The 22,576-nt window shown below is 45.4% G+C and overlaps 1 protein-coding gene across 2 annotated transcripts in view; it reads right to left on the bottom strand.

Moving 5' to 3' along the window:
* FGF14 (fibroblast growth factor 14) overlaps nucleotides 1-20,488 on the bottom strand; it is a 421,227-nt gene extending 400,739 nt beyond the window's left edge. For both annotated transcript variants that reach the window (XM_074168349.1, XM_074145028.1), the window contains exon 1: nucleotides 20,281-20,488. In XM_074168349.1, the coding sequence (XP_074024450.1) occupies nucleotides 20,281-20,488 (208 nt within the window). The remainder of the gene's footprint in view (nucleotides 1-20,280) is intronic.
* Between the last annotated feature and the right edge of the window lie 2,088 nt (nucleotides 20,489-22,576).

Genomic DNA, 22,576 nt, shown 5'->3' with positions numbered 1-22,576 from the left:
AAACACTCTTTTAACTGTATGATGACATTATTCTTAATAATTTTTGTCCCTGAAAAGGTATTTCAAGCAAGACAGGTTTCCAATCTTGATTCTAAAAGTGAAGATGTATATGACCACATCTCTAGTGCCTCCGCTCCTATGGCTACTGTGACCTATTTAGTTAATAAGAGAGAACAAACCACTGATAAGACAAGTGAACCATTACCTGTCTTTTATCTCTGGAACATTTTCAAAGACCAATGAAGACTGTTAGCAAAGAAATTTACTTAGGACCAAGGTTAGCTAAAGTAAACAGTGAGTAATTACTGTCTTTTAAAAGACATTGTTAAGATACAAATACTTTCCTTATTTCCTACTTAAGTATTATCCTATTTATATAAGTAAAATCACCTTAGGCTAAAATAGTAATAAATAAAACAAATTAAATACAATTCACTTTTCATCAGTTTTCATGCTGCTTATTAAATGTGAACATTTTTCTTAGTTTAGGCAATAAAAATGCTCTGCAATCTTTAATTTTATTTCTCTACTGGTTTGCTCTCTTTGATGTGCATATGTTTGCTGCTTCTATTAATAAGGTTCTGTATATGGCTATATTTTATTATTTAAATTTTTATTACACTAAGCCACTGGACAACTCCCTAACTGTGTCTTTTAGGAAAAAAAAGTATACAGCATTTAATGCCACTTTATAAAGAGACAGTCCTTAATAAGTCAATACAGTGACAACTTCAGCCCAGCAGTCTCAGTGGTTCTTGTATCTCCTCAGACTTGCATGTAGGCAATATTTTTCTGTTGTTATTTATAATACAGTATGTGAACAAAAAATATCAGTTCAGACATGAGCTTGTGAATTGTAGGAACTGCCATCTCTGCATACAGAGCTCTTCAAAGCTGCAGCCTGAGACTTGATGAGGTGGCACAGATCACGCAGCTCGGTATGAACGTGCTGTATGGCGAGTCGCTGGATACAGTAAAATCAGTCCTTACTTATCTAGGCCTCCTGAAGTACCAATAACAGCTAGGAAGAGTCCAAACATATATATATAGAGAGGAAAGGCAATCTGCAGTACTTTTGTTCCGGTTCCCCAAGAGGGAAAGAAAAAAAAGGTGGGGGGAAAGATACTCAGAAAGAATAACTTCTTAGTTTCTGAAGGATAAATTAAACAACTGGATAGTTTGCAGGAATAATGCACCTTAAATACAGCAAATTTGTACTTGCCTTTTGCTACTAATCCTTGTAACATAATCAAACGTTAGTAGCTTTACCTAGGTAAGACTCAGACAGGGCCTTGAGCCTGCTTTTACTGAATTGATACAATTTCTGACTGATTGAGTTCTTCATTAAATCTATCAAGATACCGAAATGCATACACCGAAATACCTAAAACTACACAGTTGGGACAGGCTGCTTAAGAAATTGAATGTTAATACTGCCCGTAAAAGGCAAACAGGCCAGTTGCACCTTCCATTCTACATTGTTGCTAACTGAATAGATCCTATTTATTAAATAAGCATGGGGAAATTTTCTCTCCAGCACCCATCCAAGACAAGGGCAGTGCTTCCCCTCACTGAAAAGACCTTTGGACTGGGGTTGAATGGCTCCAAACAAAAAGGGCTTTTTGATAACACAACTGATATTCCAAGACATGACAACAAAACCATGAGCCCAATCCCACCATTTACATTACAGTCTGCCTTTAAGAGCATTTTGTGATCTGTTAACAGCAGAATGGGAATTTGTATAATGTGTATTAAACTATTTATCTCTCAAGTTATCGCTACACCTTTTAAACTAAAATTGCCTAAAAATCTAATAGAACTACCATGCACTAAAAAAATCCTTCATGCTCCTTTGTACATGACAAACTGTGAGATATCAGAGCAGTAATACCAAATTTGACCTGTAAGTGTTCTTTCAGGTCCTTGCACATTCATCATAAATATGACTACTTGGCTCCTGTTTAGACATTATCTTCTTAAATCCCCATTACAGTATCGCCAGAAATGGAGCAAAGTCGAATGGACACAGCTGAAATGGCTGCTGCATGATGAAGAAGAATCAAAATAAAGGTAATTTTTAAGTATTAACAGCCTTGTGGTATCCATGAGTCTGAAAGAGTAGGAAGGGAGGAGAGTACACTGTGAATACTGTCAGTACAGTACATGGGAGTGCAGGAAGGCTCTCTATAATAAAATTAAAACTAGTTTTCTTTTTTCACCTTCTGTAGAACAGAAGAACTTTTAGTAATAAGACCCAAAAATTTTGATATGTCAGCCACAAACCCCAGAGCTCATCTGGGTACCAGTGGATTTACCAGCTTTTTTCTTTTCTCCCCCTACTCCACTCATGCAAATCCCTCTGCGCACAGGCTGGATGCTACAGTGAGCAGGACTTGTGCTCTCTCTAGAGAAATTTCAGAAGCCTTTTCCCTTCCCATCTGTTATTCAAATCCACCCTAATTTTCTCTGAGCAGAGCTTGTTCTCAGAAGGGCAGTATTTGCCCCACAGCACCATAAACTCAAAGCTCAAAACCTCTTCACTCCTAAACCAAGGGTTTCTTCCTTTATGAAACAGCTTCGCCACACTGAACCTTATCAGGTAACAGGGCCACGTGGAACCTTATCAGGTAATGGGGCCACACTTGACCTCATCAGGCAGCAGGGCCACATGCCACACTCTGAGGGTGACAGCAATTGTCACCATGGCATTGAAAGCAGGCACCAGATACTTCCTCTCATCACCGAAGGGAACTGTAGGAGAAGGACCAAGAGATCTCTTCTGGAGCACAGCAGAGGTGTCCTAGCTTTTTTAAGTCCATGAGGATTTAAAATACACAAAAACATATAGTGCTGCCAAGGTGCCACACCGCAGTGAAGGATGTGAGCTGACAGCAGCTTTGTATTGTGCCCACAGAATTGGAGATAGCAGTGAGAAAGCCTTTCTCCACAACTCATCCCCAACTGGAAAAGTTTCCCCACTGGGTGCTCTGAAGCAGGATTTTCACTCTCTTTTCACTCTCTCAGGTATCTGACAGGAAGATGGGAAAAGAGAGCTGAAGGAGAAAGGACGGGAATAAGCAGATGGACTGTAGTAGAAACCACAACACTGGCAAAAGTCATTTTTCTATGCCCATATCCTCCGTGGGCAAAGAAGGGGAAATACAGGTTAAAGAGACTCTGTAACGGGATAATATTTACGTATTTGAATTAAAATATTGCCTAATCTCTAATTAGTAACTATGCGTCCAGGGACAAGAGCAGTCCACCCAGTCATCAGCTGTGGAATATAATGACAAACATGGTGTCTTTTAACAGGGCTATGACAGGACATGTAGGAGCAATGGCTAATTTATGATCTTGAAAACAGTGCGGTAACAGTTTGCCCAGTTACAAACGAAATAGGAAAAAAAAAAAGAAGACAGGAATGCCAAGGCACACTGATGTAAAGTGAGATTGTAAAAATATCTGAGCAATAAAGCTTCAGTTCCATCCTTTCAGTATGAAAGCATTGGGTGCAATGAAAGGTCTGGCTCCTCTTGAAGCACAGGTACGACATGAGCACACGAAGTACCACACTCCAGACACTCCTACTTATTAGCGCTAAGACAATTGTTAATGTAGAACTGCTCACCACTAATTTAAACAAACTGCACACAATTGGTTCCTATAAAACCTCCAGAAAACACTGCTTCACTACCTCAACCGTCTGACTGCCTCGGTGCATTCTCAGTTCAAAAGGCCTGGGCACTCAGAGAGGGTACCACAAGAAATGGGTTTAGTATCACAGAGCTTTTTGCCTTAACTGCCCTCCGAAGTCAAACAGCACTGAACTTAAAGTAAGAATTTTTACATTTTGTTTCGGTGAGGGACCTTTATTTCATAATTAGTTGAGTGTACTTCAGTCTGCTGGGCAGTGCGTTATGTACTGGCCATTCCACCAGTGTTCTTTCAGAAGCTTTATAAACTCCCCATTATACCTAACCCTAAAAGAATTAGCATTTTTAGTGGTATTCTTTGAAAAGTACTGCTAATATCTACCGATGCCACATATTTCTACACTGGCCAGATCTTTCTGTACTGAATTTAAAAAAAAAAAAAAAAATAAAAAAAAAAATATAGTACTGTCAGGAACTTAGGATAGTGTTGTTGCGCATCCCCATCATATACCAGGGGCAAGAAGACTACCAGGTGACCCACTTACTAATTTGTATACTCCAATGTTTGCAGTTTGAACTTTCATTCTCTGATATTTCTTTTTTTAGAAGTATTTTTCAAAAGGATTAGAAATTCCTGTCAACTCAGCTTTTCATTTTACAAATTTGCTTCGAGGTCCTTCACTGAAGACACACTGAGACTTCTGAAATCTATTTGTGTAACCTCCAGTTTGTTCTGGTTTCCACTGTTGCCTGTATCTAATACAACAATGAAAAAACCAATAACTTTGGGATTCTGAGAAAAAGCTCAATTCTCTTTAGAGGGAAAGCCCAAGAAGACTGTGTCCACATAGGGGGAAATTGTTGTTCTATCTCAATTATTCATTTGCTGCTTGTTCTATTTGGCTTCTGTAGACCCAGATTGGTTTCATTATACATTAATGCCCTTGAATGCAAACTGGGAAAGACATGCTTCTTCTGCAAATTAGTCACTGTAAGTTAAAATAGACAAGAAGATGGAGCAGACTGAGGCTGATGCTGTAAGAATTCCTCAAGTAATATTAGATTAAGCACAGAACCATTTAAGCTGTACAAGAAAAACATTGTCTTCCGTAGAAACAGGGGCGTCTCTTTACATAGACCAAGCAATGGTGGATTAGCAAGAAAGGATTTGCGTATTTAAATTTAGCTAGATTTTAAAAACCCAAAGCAATATGCCAAGGCCAAAAAAACCCTTCTTTTCTTCTGAGGACAAAGATAACTTCCATCACAAGAATGGTCCCATACTCTGTCCATGGAGAGCATCCTCCCTTTGCCTCCTGTAAAACCCTTCTTTGGAGGTCTTCAATGACTTAATCTGACAATGGAGCACTGCAGCATAAAGCAGATAGCAAGGAAATCAGAGAGAGATTGACTTGTTAGAGAACAAGTCATATGAGGAGAGGCTGAGGGAACTGGGCATGTTTAGTTTGGAGAAGAAGAGGCTGAGGGGGGACCTTATTGCCCTCTACAACTACCTGAAAGGAGGGTGTAGAGAGGTGGGTGTTGGCCTCTTCTCCCAAGTGAATAATGACAGGACCAGAGGAAATGGTCTGAAGTTGCGGCAGGGGAGGATTAGATTAGATATTAGGAAGAATTACTTTACTGAGAGAGTGGTCAGGCACTGGAACAGCCTGCCCAGGGAGGTGGTGGAGTCACCATCCCTGGAGGTATTTAAGAAACGTGTTGACATGGCACTTCAGGGCATGCTCTAGTGCCCAAGATTGTTGTTTTGTGTCTGTTTGTGGGTGGGGTGGGGTGTGGTTGTGGGTGTTTGTTTTGTTTTGTTTTGGTGTTTGGTGTTCTGGGATTTTTTTATTTTTTTATTTTTTTTGTTGGTTGGACTTGATAATCTCAAAGGTCCCATCCAACCAAAAATATTCTGTGATTCTGTGAAATTCCAGAAGGATTAAATCTCAATTCAGTTAGTCTGGCCCAAGTTGGCTTAACTGCCATGCCGTGTGAAAGGTCCTGGACGTGTTACATTAATACACTACTAACTGAAGAAAAGTTTCCAAGATACCAAATAAATTGAGAACTATTTACACAGAAGTATTTTACTCCTCTATCGTTAAAAACACACTACTGGCTTAGAAGATTTGACTCAACTTCCAAATTTACAGAGTGCTTAGAGTAGTTTCAGAAAACCCAGCTCCTTGTAACAAGCCCACCTGCTGAACACAGCCTCCCACTGTGTTTTATTTTGAGGCAACGGAAGACTATGTCCCATCATCAGAGTTTTTCACAACTGGCTTTAATGTAGGCATTGAAAACATAATAATCTCTGTTCTTGTTAAATGCAACACCTTTCTTAGTTACAGATTAAGTAATGATACTTCTGTTTCTTCAGATTTTTAATTTGTAAAGGAACAGTTACCTTAAGGGGTTTTCAGGGAATTCATGAAAAGCGGATAATCCACTGCTTAAATTCAACCTTTTCATATTTAGCGTTAAATGCTAGAGTAAACATACCCTTTTTATCCTCAGAGAAAAGAATCAAGAGATTCCAGTGCTATAAACCAATTTTACCTAAAAGTATTTAAAAACAAACCAAAATAAAACAAAACAAAGAAAAAAAACCACCAAAAACCAAGCTTTATGATTTCTAATTTTCATTAATATAAGCAAAATACAAACAAATACACTGGAGTATACTGTCAGACTACAAGCCAGACCCTTTTAATTCACAGACCATGACCAGATTTAGCCTGCCAAAATATTTAAAGCATCAATAATCAGTAAAAATGTTTCTTTACTTGTGCTCCTCACAACTATATAAGGGAAAAGAGAGACTGGTTGTTATCTGGGGAGAAATATATACCCTTTAACTAAAGGAAGAACAAGATGCACATGCAGCAGCAGCTCAGGTTGTTGTCCATATCACTCAGCAAATAGAAAATGTGTGTGGATTAAAACAACAGGTTACTCAGATGACCAACAGTGTTGACCAGCTTCGTTGCACATGCTCACACAAATGAAGGGGTGATCCCTGGTAAGGTCAGTGAGGAGGAAAGCAAGTACAAGTCAGTGAAGTGGAAGAAAAGGGCTTTATTTATAGACAGAGGAAACCTCCTGTCCTTCAGCTCTTCCTTATCCTGGAGCTACATCTTCTTGTCAGAGAGAGGAGAAAGGGGAAATCTGTTGCATTGCCCAGTAAGACTGAGCTTACCTTCCTGTCTGATTTGCCCTTCTCAGAAATTCATTATGCTTTGTTCTTTGCAGACTAGGATCTCTGCTGCTCAGGCGACAGACTTACTCCAAAGTGGGATACTCGGGTCTCTTTCCTCCATCAGTTTTTCATAGGGTTAAACATGGGAAGCCTCTTTCTAGGTGTTCCTTCCTCAAAGGATGAAGCTGTGATTCATCCCTTCTGCTGAAGCTCTAACATCCCCTTTGCCTGGCTGGGTTGGTGTCATATGTTGTTATTAGTCCAGGTGCGTTCCCACAGTGAGGCTGGGGGCAAAGTAAATCACCCTACAAGCAGAGCTTACCCTAATGTCCCGGTTTGAAGTAAAACCGAACCAATTTTCTGTTCTGTAACTTTACATCCTAGCTAGGCCTCCTCTAACTCTCTGAAATTAACGGTGTATTGTGGAGAAAACTGCTCGTTCTCAGAATGATAAGACCAATGTTTGTGCTCCATGCCAAGGAATGGTATGCAGAGAGGCCCTTGCTTATACTTATTGCTATAACAACCAAGGTCAGCCAATTTCGTTATTTGCCCCCTTAGAGGGTCGGAAATGGAAAAAACGTAGAGGGGTCACATCAGTGGGGAGGAGTGGACGGGACAGGTGGCCCAAACCTGACCAACTGGGGTATTCCATCCCATCTGCCCCATGCTCAGTATAAAGGCTGAGGGATCAAAGGGTCAAGGCTCTTCCTGCGATGGCCGACGTCCAGAGAGGACTCTGTCTGTTCATCTGCCTTTGATCCCGATCTGTGTGTTCCTGACTCCAGAGCTGGAAGCTAGTTCCCATCTGTCGCTGAGTCCAGTCTGGGACTTCCCCAGTGCCTGCTGGTGACGTGACTGTCATCCCGGGAGCTTGATACGGTTTTGTATATATTGTATCTATTTCATTATTTTCTTCTTTATTTTTATTTTAATATTAATTCTTCATTAGAGTAGTTTAGTTCATTGTAAACTTCTGAATCTCCTTATCTCTTTCTCTCCTCTCTCTCTCTTTTGCGGGGGGAAGAGGGGAGGGGAAGGGCCATCTGTCGGTCTGGTTTCGGTAAATTCGGCCGAAACCACGACACCTAACTTTCCTTAGTGGAGGTGAAAGGGTTTTCTGATCCTGTTTGGCTGTGCTCATACTGCTAAATAAAAATGCTAGACCCCTGGTCACTCACACTTGTTCCTTAACTCCAAGGTGGTTTTGGACCATTTCAGCTAGCTCTCTCCAAGCCAAATCTGCTGGGCAGGGTGGTAACTGCAAGTGATGTGGACATGAGCCAGCCAGAGCCATTTGGACTTGGATCAATCCCTGGCCCTTTTTAATTAAGCAGTATAAATTCACTGTTAGGTTCCTGAACAACTAGGAGGAGTTTAAGGTGGGGGAAGGATATCAATGCTAAACTGAAGGTGGACAGTTCTTACTCACAATTCTTACTTGCCATCTGTTAATGAGAAGATGAGACTGGCTCTCCCTTTGAAGTTACTTTAAGATCTCCAGTATAAGCTTCTTGACGCAGATTTATGGTGATCTACTACGTCTGGATGGCACCTAACATTCTAACATTTTTCTTCCTACTGGAAGAAAAATGCAAATTAATTTTGAACCTATATTACCCTCCTACACAGTGCCTATTGCTTGTAAGCGTGCAGAAATGCCTTTGAAACCTCCTAATAGAGACAAAAGCTATTTAAATGCTACCAGTGTTGGATACCTCTATAGTTTATACCGCCCAGTGCATGGTGTCTGATACAAAGATTTACAAAGCTTAAGATCCACAGAAGCACATACACTGCATTTTAAAAGTTGCGTTGTAAATCAATTTGGGGGGGGGGGAGAGGAGGGAATAATAGATTTCATTTCACTGGCAGTTACTGTGGCAACTGACTGTTTCAGTTCAGCTTGAGGGCCACCCCCATGAGTAGACTCCTCTGCCATCTCTCCTGCAGGTGAGCCTGCAGGTGTTAGCCCAGGCAGCTGGAGCGCAGGTAGGACTCCACATGCCCATGCAGGTCCAAAACAGCAAGGGCGGCCAGTCGGGCTCACGCAAACGGCTTGCAGACCGTCCATGCGACAGCAGGCAGGCAGGCAGGAGGCACCGGACAATCAGCCTAAGGTCACCCTGCAGGCCACTCCTTCAGAGCTGTGCAATGACAGCTGGTAGGCTCATGAGACTGTGGGAGCACCTTCATTTATAAAAGTGAAGCAACATTTACAAGGATACCTCACCTTTAGCAAGATAGCTATAAATGGAATAAATTGAGAGAAGCTAGACTCTCAAATGTGACTCTCTCAGATGTCCTTGGGAAAGAAACACTTCTAGAAATAGATGTTTTCCATGAAAATGTCCTTAAATTTCAGATCTATTTGCTCTTCAATTGACAAGTAGCTTAAACAATTTCTAAATTCTGCTTGCCTGTAGGACTCTCTATCACTAACCTTTCTAAATGACTACAGATTCCTTTAATCCCTTTATTATTTACTTTATAATTTCTTTTGTCATTCTGGTTTTTCATCTCCCTCTGAGAATAAGTGGGAGAGAGAGCATCCCACACTATTCATGTATCATCCACACAGCACTTGAAAAAAATCTCACCTAATGTACTAACATCGCATTCTGACTTACTTTTGTTCAAACTTCATCAAGTTCCACCCCCAAATTCTTAACCTATATATATGACTATAAGGGCTCAGTATTTATCTTTTCCTCACCTTTCATCTTAAGTCTATTAGCAGGTATTCTTTCTGGCAGCCAGCTTAGAACATAGTCACTCCAGCCAGCCACTGAAAGCCAAGGAAAATGGGCCTCAGCAAACATAATGAAATCTCGTGTTGATGTTTCTCCTGACATTTTATTAAAAGGTTTTGACCTAGGCTGCACAACTTACAGCTTACTTCTGCTTTGGTTATAAGGTCCTAAACTGCTGCCTCTGCTTTCACCCTGATGGCAGCTGGCGCAACTGGATTAAAATCATTCTCATCCAGCATCTAAGCGGCCGTGAAACTAAGTAACCATGCAGTTAGACTACAATGATATTCACCTGCATATCCTTAGGTTCAATTCTTTTTTCTCATTGTGCTTAAAGAGTGTGTTTTTAATTGAGAGCACTGTATTTTCTTAGGTATCTTGAGGAACTCTTTAGACCGTGTTTTCCTCGGTGTTGTATGGCAATGGTCAAACATGTGTGATGTCAAAACCCTAAGAAAACCAATGTCTTCTAAGATACACTTTCACTGAAAATCTTCAGTGAGGAGAGAATATCTTCTGTGGCCCACAAATCACAGGACTCATCTCCGCTTCATATCAGTAATACCCCAGATTCATCATCTCCTATAAACTGCAAATACAACCTGAAATGAGGAAAGGCACTAGAACACAAAATCACAATAACTCCACCCCACTACCGTGGCACACAGTCCTCCTACCATGAGTAAACTCATTGATTTTACCCAGATATGTATTACCTACGAAATTACAAGAGCTTTTTTTTTTTGTCTTGCACTTTTACAACTCCACAAACATTATTAGGGTTTAAAGTCCAATTCGAAAACAAAATAAGGACTCTTTCACAAAATATGAGTCTTCAACACAAATGCTACATAATGACATATTTGCTGTAAAACAATCCTGTACTGATTTTAGATGCCCTGTTCCATGGAATAAGAGTCCGTGCTACAAGTTTCAAAGGTAAGGGAATTAATCCTTGACATGTTTCAAAACTTTGCGCAAGTAGGCAGAGCCCAACACTTCAGGACACAGGGAGTCATAACACATACAGTCACTGGTTTTGCCACAGATGTCCCTGGTCAGCAGGAACCCCAGAGCATGTTGCACTGAAGTGGCATGTCACAATCCTCTCATACACTAACGTCACAAAATTAGATTACCAAATGTGAATGCAATCAAAGGTGAAGAAGGTGAATAAAAGGCGAGCGGGATCCAGACACCAAGTTTGCTCTGTCTCTACCCTGCAGAAGGTACGGACATATGTGGCATGCCCTACATCCACACAGGTTTGGCAATTCTCTGGGAACTCTTCAGCAGGGTACCACAGCCACAAGCTTCAAAGAGGCATGTAGCACCCAAGTCAGCCAGCAAAACCAGGACTTGGAACTAATTCCCACTCAGGTCAAGTAAGAATTGCTCAGCAATATTATCCAGGAAACTTTCCTGGAAGTTGAAGAGTCCTGCTTCAACAGTAGAATCCCACATAAAGCATTTTATCCTCAACAAGTAATATCCTCAGACAATCCTCAAAACAAATGAAAGGGATAACATTTGTTCTTAGGTCTTCTGAATCCTCTTGCTGATTTTACTGTCTTTTCCTAATCAATCACAGTTGCTTTACTGCCTCTACATTTACGTACTTCTGCTACTGTTCTGCTACTGTAAATTAGCAGAAAGTGAGAAACCAATCATTCATACAGCTCATGCCCAATAAAACAAAGGATAGTCCAGCAGCCTACCCTTCATCCATCATAAATATCTATTACATCAGTAATAACCTGTACAGTCATTCTGCTCACTGCCACTAGCTATATTCAAAGTGGTGAAGAGAACTTAAAAATATCTGAAAGAAATATATATAAGGGCTAATTTTCCTGAGAGGCCCTAACTCAAAGTAAAAAGGTGAGATTCCTGCACAAGCAGCAGGTGAAAGAACTGAAAGCGATGTGAAAGGCTATAATGGAGGCAACAGTGTTTGGACGGGTCAAGGTCATATTCACAGAGATACAACAGGGCTGAGTAAAGCAAGGAGACTAGAAAATGTCACTCCTGAAAGTCTTTATATCCATGTTTTCTGAGGCAAAAAGTCTCCTTCCCATGGGGACAAACATAAAAAAAAAACATTTATACTGGCAAGGGACTAGGAAGAAATCTCTAGGGGGCACAAGGCTTTACAAATTTTAATCCACCTGTCAATGCCATTTATAAACCTGGATTTTAGTGAAAGCTGAGAGTCCAAGCCACAAAATTGCACCTGGGTTTTAGACAGCCTGAAGTTAATTCACATCTGAGATCTTGGGTTGATCTCCTAGTGGGATAATCTGCCTAAATCACATTTAGGTTCAGTTTCTCAGGGACTATTAGCAGTCTGGGTATCGACTTGGAATTTCTAGTTCCAAGAAAATCAGAACTGTAAAATGTTTTTTCATATCATGAGCACTATGAATTAATAAGCACTACTATTAATTTAACCTTTATTAAGATATTCCTGATAGGATACTCTATTTTACAAGATACTGCTATACTGGTGAGTTAACTGATTTTTTTTTTTTGAGCATTTCCCTACTGTATATTTTTTCCACATCTTTTTCTCTATCTTCCACTATGCACTGGTAGTTCCTGTTCATCTCATTCAATGTCAGTAAATGTACCTATATTAGCAATGAAACTACTGGGCAATAGTGATGCTCCATAATGCACTTCTCTAACGAGAAGCGTGAACTGGGAACTGTTTAATCTGGACGTTCTGTCTAAATGTAGCAGGACATGCTTAGAAATACATTTACTGAAAGAGTAACGAGTCTGGCAAACTTGCCATCTTTAAATTAACATTTTCGGCTCAAACCTCATTAAAGGGCAATGAAATTCTTGTATATTTCCTTTGCTAGCATTGGTGAGAACCAAGAGATTTATATGTAAACAGAAGTCTTTGCTTTTATATGTAAGCTCTCTCTCTTACTCAAACTGTTCAACACTGGTGTAAAATTACAGGTTTTGGTCACGCTAGAGCTTAATTCTTTAAAAGCTTGTTCAAGGGAGCAATATCCCACTTCTTCCCTCAAGAGAAAGGACTTTGTGAAAACATGCCCTTTGCAGGAGATACTTCCTTATCCCATAGGCCTAGAAAATCCATAGGAATGAACTCCTTTTAGCTGGACGAAAGCAGAGCATGCGAAGGAATGTGTCAGCTGCTGCCTCATCTTTGTCCTCCAAAGCCAGAGCCATCCTATATCCTCAGCAAAGGCACATTATACTGCACAGGAACTGAGATGATAGAAATGCCCAGGATTTTCTGACAGTTCAAGAAAAGAGAAGGCACTGTGAAGGGATTGCTTTTCACCCTATAGATGAGATACCCCTGAAAAGCTCCCCATGATCAATAATCACGAACATGGAGGAGGAATAGCAGCATGACCCTCTCTGTTTTTTCAACAGGAGAAGAACCAAGGAGTACCCACTGAAAACACAACCCCCTCCAAACCCTCTCCACATCAGCACATGGTTAGGTGGAGTTCACTGCCATGCAAAGTTTTTGATGCCGAAAATAGAAATGCTGTTCGACAAGTTAAGGAGTATAGATCCTTCAGAAGCTACTACATGCAGTGGCCTGCATAAAAGCTCTCATTTAAGACAGTCTAGTGACAGACAAAAACTGAGAGGATAGATTAGGGGAAGGATCAAACCTAGATTTGCCCTGGGTTTTGCATTTTTCTTACACCACCTAAAGCACAGAGCTGGAGATAGGACATGTTCAAGAGCTGAGGCGCGAGTCCTGCACATTCTGTATCCTCACTATGTTCTTATCTTTCCAAATGACAAAGTTGCACAAAAAAAAATATGGATGACATGATGAATTTTCAGAGAACAGCAAAGTCTATTCCCCTATCAGCTCAGTGAAATACAGACCTTTCTGGAACCTCCTTAAAACAAATTTTTCATAGAGGATTACTGCTTATTTGTATCACTGCCTCAGAGCAGAAGCCAAAACAATTTCAACTGAATCAAAATGTTTAACCTGGGTTCAGTTCTGCTGTCTGATGGGACCGGGTTAATTTTAGTGGTGCAAAATGATTAAGCCAAGTAATTTTCAAGACACCACCTTCAGTGTGCAAATGCTAAACTTGTTCAGTGCAATTCCTCATGCTGTTTCCAGTTAAAAGTAAAATAAGCAGGTGTCAGAGTGAAAACACAAAATACGGACATTAAAATTACACCATCAATTTCTGCCAGCAATTGGGTGTCATTTATTATCATTTGACCCACACAACCACCCAATATTAACTGGCAAATTATTAAAATGTTGCTTATGTTCAACACCTAAACTACTGCACTGAATTTTACTGCAGAAGGTGTTATTATTCTGAGTTGTGCATTGAATTTTACTACTGATATTGTTATTTGGACTTCTCCATGCTGTCTCATCAGCAACTATTTACTTTCCTTGCTACTATGAGGGCTTCTAACAGAGTATGCTACAGACACACAAACCCAGCATTCCATTTATCTACTACAAGCCTTTCACTTAACTGTTTTTGAGCTTTTGCCCTCAAAAAAATCCTCTTCAAAGTCAGCTGATTTGAATAACAACTTTGTTAGTTACTCAAACACTACTTATCTTTGCTGCAGTTTATATCAAAAAGAATGTCACTTACATACATTCTGTTCGCTGTGAGTTCGGTCCATCATGGTGCCAAACACCATCAGTTTCCTTTGCAGTTGTAATTTTCAGTACTTCTGAGTGGCTCAGAACCTCTAAGGATCCACTTCGAGAACATGATAAGTAATTTTTTAATAGCCAATCTGAAGACGAATATATTCCTTTAAGCACTTTATTACATGGTCTCCAATAAAAAGATTTGCTTCCCAGTTGCTTCGTTTGTTCTGACAGTAGAAACACACTCTGTGCAAGAAGCGAGCTCTCTCTGAACTAAACATGGCCCCAGTCCTGCAAAGCTTGTTTCCAGGTGCACTGTTTTTCTACTGTATACACTCTTTTTGTACAGTGGCGAGAAGCTCTCAGGTACATTAATTGTACACCAAGCCTTGTGCTACACCACAGCAATTTTTTTCACAACAGAGATTACAAAATTTTAAGATTATTCTGTTACTCAGTAAGTTGTTCAGTAAACTAGTAATTTGTCTTCGAGAAGCTATCATTTCGCTGAAACGCGAAAAGCAAACAAAAGGACCACCAGCACATTTGTGCAGTGTTCAGACGTTGTCTGCAAGTTGTAACAAGCAGGAAAGCAAGGCATAGGGAAGTAACAGTGTGCCCAAAATCACAAAAGCCATGTGAAACAGGATTAGTTATCGAAACAAATCACTGCTACCGAAGTAACAAGATCATCCTCGACTGAACGAAACCTGCTCTAGTCGGACTCAGTGCCCACAGGCACATTTGGCAAACGTCTGTAAATATTCAGCAGAGTTTAATGTGCACACGACCGCTTCATTTATCCAGCCTCACAGCGTTTCATCCTACATGTTGAGTGACTAAACAAAAACCTCAGTAGTGACCCCACCAGCTACGAAATACCATCCCAGAGTCCATGTAATGCCCTGCTTCCTATTTCTTTAGTTTTATGAAGTCCTCTTGAAAAACTGGTTTCCAGTTTCAAACAAGTCTCTCCTCTCCAGATTGTATTTTTACAGGCATTTACTGGACAGAAAATCTTTGCAAAGGGACAAATTCTGAATGTCTAAACAACTCCTTATCTAAATTTGAAGTCAATTGGGATTATAGCTCAAAATTAATATACTTAACATAATCAAAGCAGGTAAATAGAATAAACATCAAACTCAAACAAAAACTGCATACACAAAAATATTTAAACCAATGATATCTGTAAATACATTTTTCATATTTTCCCTAAGCCTAAATCATCCTTTGTATATTTGAATTCATTTATAAATGGCCTCTCATTAGCAGACATTGAACTAGGTGCAAGCATTTTATCACAGTAGGGAGATGCATGAGCAGGCATAAATTTCACCCCTTAACAAGTAGAATATGCAATTTAATTTGATCGAGAATAATTAAATTTGTATAAATTCAGAAAATGTATTCCACAGAGGACAAAACTTCAGTAGGTGAGATACATGTAAATAGGCAATTTTACATCTGAGCAAGAGAAACACACCACGGTTCTATCAGCAGTACAGGAATTGTGGTATTCAGGCAGTCAGAGCTGCTTTTCAGACCTACGTGAAAGAAACTTCAAGGACCCGATCCCGCGGCTCTTACTGAAGCAAAATATCCTTTGTCTTTCAGTGGGAGATTTGTTTTCTATGAGTAAGGAAGGCAGTGGGGCCAGAGGGGGGAAGGAGGGGGGCAATTTACTTAAGAATTCGAATAAAGACACACACTATATATTTTATGGGCAGGAACCAAGCTTCCACTTCAAATAGATCTTCGCATAGCTGTGCTTAGAAACTTATTCAAAATTATAAGTGACCATGAAAGAACAGTCTTGACTATTTTACAGAGCAGGAGTTTAACAAGAGACTCTGCAGAGATCCCAGTTCAGCCACAGATGCTCTTCTTTTTAAGTAACTTTTGAGATAGATATGGGATTGATACTAACAAAAACCAAATTCCTCTATCAGCAACATATTTATAGTAATGCCAATTTCCATCTACTGTCCTGTCAACAGCCCTGACTGAGAGGTAAATGGAGAGGAAACCTGATCCATCCTCTGCTGGGCTGCCACCAGGAGTGAAACCTGATAGTAATTCCTGCCATGGGGGCATCTAGTGCTCCAGCCAACTAACTCATCTCCCATGGGCACCCTAACAGCTGTCATCTACTCACTTGTTGCATTTGCTTCAAAAAACAACCAGCGATGCTCTCCTTCCCCATTTCACCTCAAGCCTCAAATCCTCCCTGTGACTTAGCCGTGCCCTAACTGAACATACCTAGTTTTAGAGACTCAGGGAGAGGAAGAGGAAGCCACCAGGACTGCATCTTATCATTACAAGCCCTGGCTCAGTCCTTATGGAGTCTCAAGCAATTTTTAACTCTTTGTGAGAAAAAGTCTCTTTTGTTTCATGCTTTGTGAAGTCCTCCCTGTGTGTATGACAAGCTGGAAGGGCAGAGTTGGATGGGAATAATTGCAAAAGCAGGTGAGGCCCAGGGAACCTAACACATTGCAAATATTTTCATGCTGGACAGGATGCTGCAGATACGTGGGGTTTCATTGCCTTTTGTACTATTAAACTCAGGAAAAGTTAAAAAAAAAATCAATCTGTGCAAGCAAAGCCACGTCTATCGATTCTCAAAGTTTTTCTCCTTATGAAGAAATTTAAACGTGTAAATAATTGCAGCAGTCAAAGGCAGCTTCTCTTTCCAGGATCTCAAATTTGAAACAAATTTGGTTATAGCAAAACTATGATCGACTAAAACCAAAGCTTCCTGATGCAGCCCTGCCAGAGACTTGTGCACACCCCACCGGACACCCCATCCCTCCTTGCCTCACTTGCCCCAGAGCTCTGCTTGGTGCCAGTAAGCCCGGCAGGGCCCCCGGGACCAGCAACGAAGCCCCAGCAGGGGGGCATTGCACGGAGGGGAAGGCTGCAGAGGAAACGCAAAGCAGAGGACATCTGGAAATGAGCCACCCAGTCCCTTTTCAACTGTTGAAAGGGACCAAAAAAAAAAAAAAAAAAGTGCACCAGGCCGAAATAAATTGAAATTACAGCCCGCGTTAGCTGCCTAACCTGCTTCATTTTCCGCACGGTTGGATCAGCAGCAGCTGCTTGCTCGTGTGGTGCCTTTTGAGACCAAAAAGCCCAGTCGCTCCTGAAAAGTTTGGCGGGCAAAGGGCACGGGGGGAGGGTCGGGGAGGAGGGAGGGTGGGGGGGAAGCGGAGCCCCCTGCCGCAGCGGGGCCGGGGCTCTCCGGCTCCCGCGGGGGGAGCTGCCCGCAGAGGGGGAACCCCACGGCCCGGGGCGCTGGGGCACCGGGCGAGTCAGGGCACCACGGCAGCGTCTCCCTGCTCTCCCGCGGACGACCCCAGCCTGGATGGACTTGATCTGCCCCCAGAGAAACGGCGCCTGCGAGAGAGCTACCAGCTAATCCGGCCAGCCCGATTACTAGCCTCCCCAGGCAGTTAGCCCGCAGGTTAGCGGGAACGGGATGTCAGGACGGGGCATTGCGGCTCAGCTGGGCTCGGCGTCCCGGCTCCTCCGCCGGGGATCACGTCGGAGCGGAGCAGAGCGGCGCAAACTGCGCGGGGCGGAGAGCGAAACCATGGATCTGCCCGGGGGGGGGCGGCAACCGCAGGCCCCCCATCTCTGCCCTCAGCTCTCCGACCGCCCTGTGCCTCCCTGGCACCCGTGGCAACTGGGGGCAGAGACCCTCCAGCCCCCCTCTCCCTCCACCACCACCACCACCCGGGATTCTGCCCCCCCAGTCTGCCTAGCTTGCTCAGACCGGTGTCCCCCCCCCGAGGCCGACTCAGCCCTCCCCAGGCAGGGTGGCAGTAGCGGTGGGGTGCAGTGCCACTCCTGCCACCAAAACCCACTTGTCCCGTGCAGAGGGGGTAAGTGCGGCAAAGTCGCTGCGGAGGGGGAAAGGTGTGCTGCCGTCCCCTGGCACCCCGACGGACGCGTCTAGCCTACAGGGCTCGTCCACTTACCAGCCTCCCCTCCGCAAGGGGGGGCCTTTGGTGGAGGGGTGTGTGTGTGTTATTATATATCTCCCCCTCTCGCCCCCGAAATGAAAGGTCTAGAAACCACCACCCCCAAGCCCTTCCTCCGGGGCATCGCCTCTCGCCCAGAGCACCACGGTGCTGGAGCCGGTGTCCCCCCCTCGGGGCGCGGTCGGCGGCGGCAGCGGGCAGGGCAGCGGGCAGGGCAGCGGGCAGAGCAGACAGAGCCCCGCCGCGTCTCTGCTCTCCCCCTGCGGCCAACGGCCCCTGCCTGCGCGGCCAGGACAGGGGGAGAGGGGGCGTCCCTTGGGGCTGCAGGAAAGTGGCCGGCTGTCCTGCCCGCCCCATCCCGCTCCCCGGTTTAGAAGTTGCCCCCGGCCGGGGGAGACGGCTCTGTACTGCGCCAAGGGGAGAGTGAAGCAAAGGGCACTTTGCGGGAGGCTGAGCGCAGCCTCCGGCGGGGCATTTCGGCCTCTTTGGTATGCTGAGAAGTGGCTGCTGTTTGCTGCAGCGGCAGCGGCGGGGAGGAAAGGGGCGAGCCGAGCCGGCAAACGGGAGCGAGGGGCGGGGGGAGACAAAAATTCTGCCGAGGTGCCCACCTCAAGTCTCTGCACCGGGCAGGAGCCGGCACCCCGGCTGTGCCGGGGCGGAGAGGGGTGCGGGCTGCCAGGGCTGCTGCTTGTTGATGTTGGGGTGTCAGAGAGGCAAGGAGAGCCTATGATCTACTACACTGCAGTGCCAGCGTCAGGAGCCTCCTGCTCGGGAGCTGCCACTGCAGGGCAGCCGGCACACACACACACACACACGCCAGCGCGCACACACGGCATCCCTCATCCCTCCCCTCACAGCCCGGGCTCCAGACGCTCTCGCCTCCCCAGCGCTTGCAGACAACCTGCCGGCCGGGGGGAGCGAGCGCGGCGGCGGGGGACGGGGGATATGACCAGAGCCCGGTGTGAGGGAAGCGGGGAGGGCCGGTATTTCCCCTGAAAAGCTCCCGGCTCGTTCTCCCGCCGAGCATCCCTTCTCGCCCACCTTGCTCGCCCAAGCCGCCGGCTTGGCCGCACGGCCGCCCCGAGTAAGAGGGATGCAACAGCAGCAGCGTGACCCCTCCCGGGACCGGGCGGCCCAGAGCACCTGCAATTTGCATTTCTTATGTAATGTACTGCAAGTTTCCCCCTCGGAGCCGGGCTGAACCGAAGCGCATGATCCTGGCTACCAGGCAGACATGGAGACGCAGGCAGAGACACCCGGCGTGTGCACACAGAGGGGTCATCCCGGCAGGGAGAGAGGCGGAGGGGACGCAGCCACCCAGGCGGTGCTGCTGCCGCTCGGCATAGCTGGCTGAGTTGCCGTCTGGGCACAAGCCCCGAGAAAGTGTCCACCTCCTTTCCTCAACCCCCAAAACCCACCTCCACCTTCCCGGCCTAGAGTCCCGGGGGGTGAGCGGTACGGGGGAGCCCCCAGGCCGGGGGCGGGAGGGTGGGTGTCGGGCTTGACTTCAGAAAGCCGAGAGAAGCGGGTGGGTGGGTGTGTGTGGGGGTGACATATTGCAAGCTAATCAGAAAGTGCTGTGCAGGACCTGAGCGCTGGCACACTCGCCCACCGCAGGCAGGGCCGGCTCACACCAGCCCGGGAGACCCGGGCTCCTCTTCCCAAAACTGACAGGGGGTGTGCACGGGGGGCTCGCATCGGGGAGGGAAGCCGGGGGGGGTTACGGGTGGGGGGCTCTACCGGCTCCCCCTCAAAAAGGGTAGCGATATAAAAGTTTCCTCCTTGGAAATAGCACATAGAAACTAGGAGATGCAGGCTGGGCTAGGGTCGCCTTTGACATTTTTTTTTTTTTTTTCTTTTCCGTGGTGACAGTGGCTGAAGCTAATCCAAACCGCTCCTTGCTTATTCATACACGTATGCACATGCATGTCCGTGCTGGCCTCCTTATATTTCCCCCTTCTCCCCTCAGCAGGATTGCAGATCTACCTCGGCGAGCAACAGACAGGGTAGCATAAAAGAAAACAACGCAGTGCAATGGATTGCTTACCAGTTTGGTTCTTGTTTTTCTTAAGACTCTTGCCACAAAGACACTGCAGCATATGCGATCCTTTGCTGAAAATGTTCCAAAGAAACCACATTGATTTGGGCGAAAAGCAATCCAGCAGCTTATACACCCTGAGAAAGAAGAGATCCTTGTGGTTGCATAATAATAAATTGAGACCAGTTCTCCTGAAGAGGGGCACCAGTTTTATCATAGAAAAAACGATTATATTCCGATCTTCTCCCAGTTTTTTTTCCTCACGTGGTATATTTCTTTGAGACTTTTCAACGGATGCTTTTTTTTCAGCCAGGCTGAATGGTTATTCCCCCTAGATCAACATTGGATTATAACCAAAAGCGTGGAGAGGAAAGAAAAGAAATCCCTTTTTTTTTTTTTTCAGCACGAAGCCAAACGAAAAGTAAGGTGGCGAAATCCCAGTCGAGGCCAAAACCTCATCAGGAACACCGGCAAAACGCGGAAGAAAGATCCCCCGAGAGAACACCATAGCCTGGTACTTGACTGCTAGGAGGATGGGTGGATCTGCAGAACAAAAGCCACGGCAGGATCCATCCTACTGAACGACTGCCATTGTGCAGCCCCGCGGCGGGATGAGCGCACCACCAACCACCCGCCGAAGCCCGGCTTGAGGGCGCAGAGAACCGCTGCCGGCCGCGGGCGCCGACCCCGCCCGCAGCCCCCCGGCGATGTCCCCGCAGTCCCCGCCGCCGCTGCCGCCGCCGACGCCGCCCCGCGACGCCGCCCGCCCTCGCCCGCCCGGGCCGCTCGCCTGCCGGCCCCGGCTGCCGCCGCTGCGCCCCGCACCGCCGCGCAGGAGAGGCAGCACCCCCGCACCGCGCCGCGCCGCGCCGCCCGCCGCAGCCTCGGCGCCCAGTCGCCGGGCGGGCGCCGGGGGGGGGGGGGGGGAAGGAGGAGCCGCCGAGCCCCCGCCAGCACCGACCGCCGTCACGTACCCACGTGTGGCTCGGCACCGGCACGGCACCGGCACCGGCACGGCCCGCAGGCCGCTGAGCACGGACCCCTGCCTACCCACCCACCCAGCCACCCACCCGTGGGAAGTGTCCTGACCCCTGAAATTTGGCCCGCCCCCGAGGCTGGATTTTGGCCGGCTGGGTCGTGCCGTGGCTCTCGGTAGGAACGGCCACGGCAGCCGGCAGCCGCCTAAATCAAGCCAGAAACGGTGTTTCTGGAGGCTGTCCCTGTGGTGTCGAACCTAAAAAGTGTTCTGGTGAGCTGTGGGGATTGCCCCAGTTGGGGCAAGTGCTGTCTGTTTCATGTGAGGATGGTATCACGCCTGGTGGAGTCCTGAGGTTCCCAAGGCTGGGGTTCCCAAGCACTGTCCAAAGAAGCTGGTGAATGGTCTAGAGCACAAGTCTTATGAGGAGCAGCTGAGGAAACTGGGGCTGTTCAGCCTGGAGAAAAGGAGGCTGAGGGGAGACCTTGTCACTCTCTACAACTGCCTAAAAGGAGGTTATAGAGAGGTGGGGGTCAGTCTCTTTTCCCAGATAACAAGCAAAAGGACAAGAGGAAATGGCCTCAAGTTGCTCCACAGGACGTTTAGATTGGATGTAAGGAAAAATTTCTTCACCGCAAGGGTTGTCAAGCATTGGAACAGGCTGCCCAAGGAAATGGTTGAGTCACCATCCCTAGAGGTATGTAAAAGATGTGTAAATGTGGTGCATAGAGACATGGTTTAGTGGTGGACTTGACAGTGCTAGGTTCACAGTTGGACTCAATGATCTTAAAGGTCTTTTCCAACCTAAATCATTCCATGATTCTATAAATACCTGCAGAGGCAATGCTAAAATAACCACATAAAGCACCTGCTACACATACAAGTTGAGAGGTCCACAGGCAGATGGACCAGTTCCTGAGCGGTCCTCTTGTTGCTCTCCGCAGTCCCATCCAGGAGCACTGTCCTTTCACCAGTCCCCCCCCCCAGCCTCTGTTGGAGGGCTGCGACAACCAAGCCCGCAGCAGTTGAAACTATGCATGGCAGTGGTGACACTGAAAGAGCTGGAAGGTGATGACCACGTTCTCCTTCTCCTCTTTTCGATGCTCTGCTAGGCTGTGTGGATACTGGAAGTTGTTGGAAGTGATGGGACAGAGAATAAATGGGGGAAAAGACAATGAGGAAGCAGTGGAGAGGAGCAGATGAGACGAAGAAGGTGGAAGGAGAAAGCAGAGGTGGTAGAACTGGGACAGTGAATAGCTCACTCTCCTCTCCTGCTCTCTCTCTCTCATTGCCAAAGTCATCTATATCCACCTTCTTGGTCATCTTTAA

Source organism: Numenius arquata, chromosome 1 (assembly GCF_964106895.1).
Source record: "Numenius arquata chromosome 1, bNumArq3.hap1.1, whole genome shotgun sequence".
Lineage (NCBI taxonomy): Eukaryota > Metazoa > Chordata > Aves > Charadriiformes > Scolopacidae > Numenius > Numenius arquata.
Note: the sequence above shows the minus strand (reverse complement) of the source record. Positions and strands in the feature narration are given on the sequence as shown.